Source organism: Sinocyclocheilus anshuiensis, unplaced genomic scaffold (genome assembly GCF_001515605.1).
Source record: "Sinocyclocheilus anshuiensis isolate Anshui unplaced genomic scaffold, SAMN03320099.WGS_v1.1 scaffold443, whole genome shotgun sequence".
Lineage (NCBI taxonomy): Eukaryota > Metazoa > Chordata > Actinopteri > Cypriniformes > Cyprinidae > Sinocyclocheilus > Sinocyclocheilus anshuiensis.
In genome coordinates this window covers 369,053-370,579 of record NW_015548211.1, presented here as the reverse complement: position 1 = coordinate 370,579, position 1,527 = coordinate 369,053, and the positions used below count along the sequence as shown (strand labels likewise).

Sequence of the window (1,527 nt, the reverse complement as noted above, 5' to 3'; positions counted from 1 at the left end):
CAGCTGCAATTCCAGGTTTTCAAACAGAGATGGCGACAAAGAGGCAAAACTTACGGACTGCAGCTTTAAATAAAATCAAATATAAATACTAGATGAAAAAGTTACTTGCCAAGGCAACATTTCTAATTTTTGATTTAGTTGCGGCACTAAAATTGAGAACTAGAAATAAAAATAAATTAAACCTAAATAGACATGTTTAAACAAAAAACATACATAACAAATAATAAAATTACTACAAATAAATTCAACTAAAATTAAAATGAAAATATACAAATAAAAGCTAATTCAAAAAACACTGCTTGCATCTGAATGAAAATTTCTTGATTTTCTTTAGTCCTTTTAAAAACTGATAACAGTACATTGAATATCTATTTATAAAAGATATCATATAAACATGGTTTCATATTTCTAGACTTTTCTAGTCTGGCAGTAAAGGAGCTGAAAGTTACTCTAGTTCTGAGTTTTTTCTTCTGGGCATCAATAAGACGCGAGTCCCGCCGCAGGAATAAATAAATACTGATAAATCCTCAAAGCAGTGCAGGCATTTGTGATGATGAAACAGTCAGTGTTTCTCTTTAAACGTCCTTCATTGTGTTTTGTCTCGACAGGAGAGGTCAAACCACTGACGACCCGCAGGCCAACAAACAGTACAGGAGGAGGTTCGCTTTTATTCGTTCGCTCCTTTAGATTTCAACAGCTTCACAACTAATATAATTTAAGAGAAAGGAAACATCAGTGTTTGGTGTCGCGCAGCTCTTTGTTTTTTTAATTTATTCTTTTCAAGGCAAAACAGTTTCTTTGAGTTTGTCGCTGGCTGGTTCTAAATAGAACAGACACATTTTTTACATTTTTTTGAGACAAAATCTGCAGAATGGAGTGTGTTAAAGCACTAGTTCACCCAAAAATTAACATTTGCTGAATATTTACTCATCCTCAGGCCATCCAAGATGTAGATTACTGTCCATCTCCTGTTGTCTCTCACATCAAAATCCAGCTACATATAGAGTTGTTTGGACTGTTTAAATCTGCTTGATCTGTGCAGATTTCTCTCCTGATTCAGACCAGAACACTTTTTCACTGGAGGAAGCGTTATGTTGCAAATGTCTTTAATGCTGGATTTGTTTCAGCTTTTGTCTTCTCCAGATGTTAACTGATGGACTGGAGTGGTGTGGATTACTTGTGGATTATTGTGATGTTTTTATCAGCTGTTTGGACTCTCATTCTGACGGCACCCATTCACTGCAGAGCATCCATTGCTGAGACACTGATGCAATGATACATTTCTCCAAATCTGATGAAGAAACAAACTCATCCTAATCTTGGATGGCCTGAGAATGACTACATTTTCAGCAAATGTTCATTTTTTGGTGAGCTATTTCTTTAAACATAGCTGAGTGTGCATCACTGTTATTGGGAACTGAAAGCACAATTAAACTAGTTAAAATATTAAATAAATGAACATGCTTGTAGATGAGGATTTATATATATATATTTTTTTTTTTTTTGCTACAAAAAACTTTATTATAT

At 34.1% G+C, this 1,527-nt stretch overlaps 1 protein-coding gene across 3 annotated transcripts in view; it reads left to right on the top strand.

Moving 5' to 3' along the window:
• Nucleotides 1-1,527, top strand: part of epb41l4a (erythrocyte membrane protein band 4.1 like 4A) — a 52,222-nt gene that overhangs the window by 47,133 nt on the left and 3,562 nt on the right. For 2 of the 3 annotated variants that reach the window (XM_016440603.1, XM_016440601.1), the window contains one exon: nt 609-659. The exons of the other annotated variant lie outside the window; for it this stretch is intronic. In XM_016440603.1, coding sequence (XP_016296089.1) covers nt 609-659 — 51 coding nt within the window. The remainder of the gene's footprint in view (nt 1-608; nt 660-1,527) is intronic. 3 annotated transcript variants of the gene reach the window in all.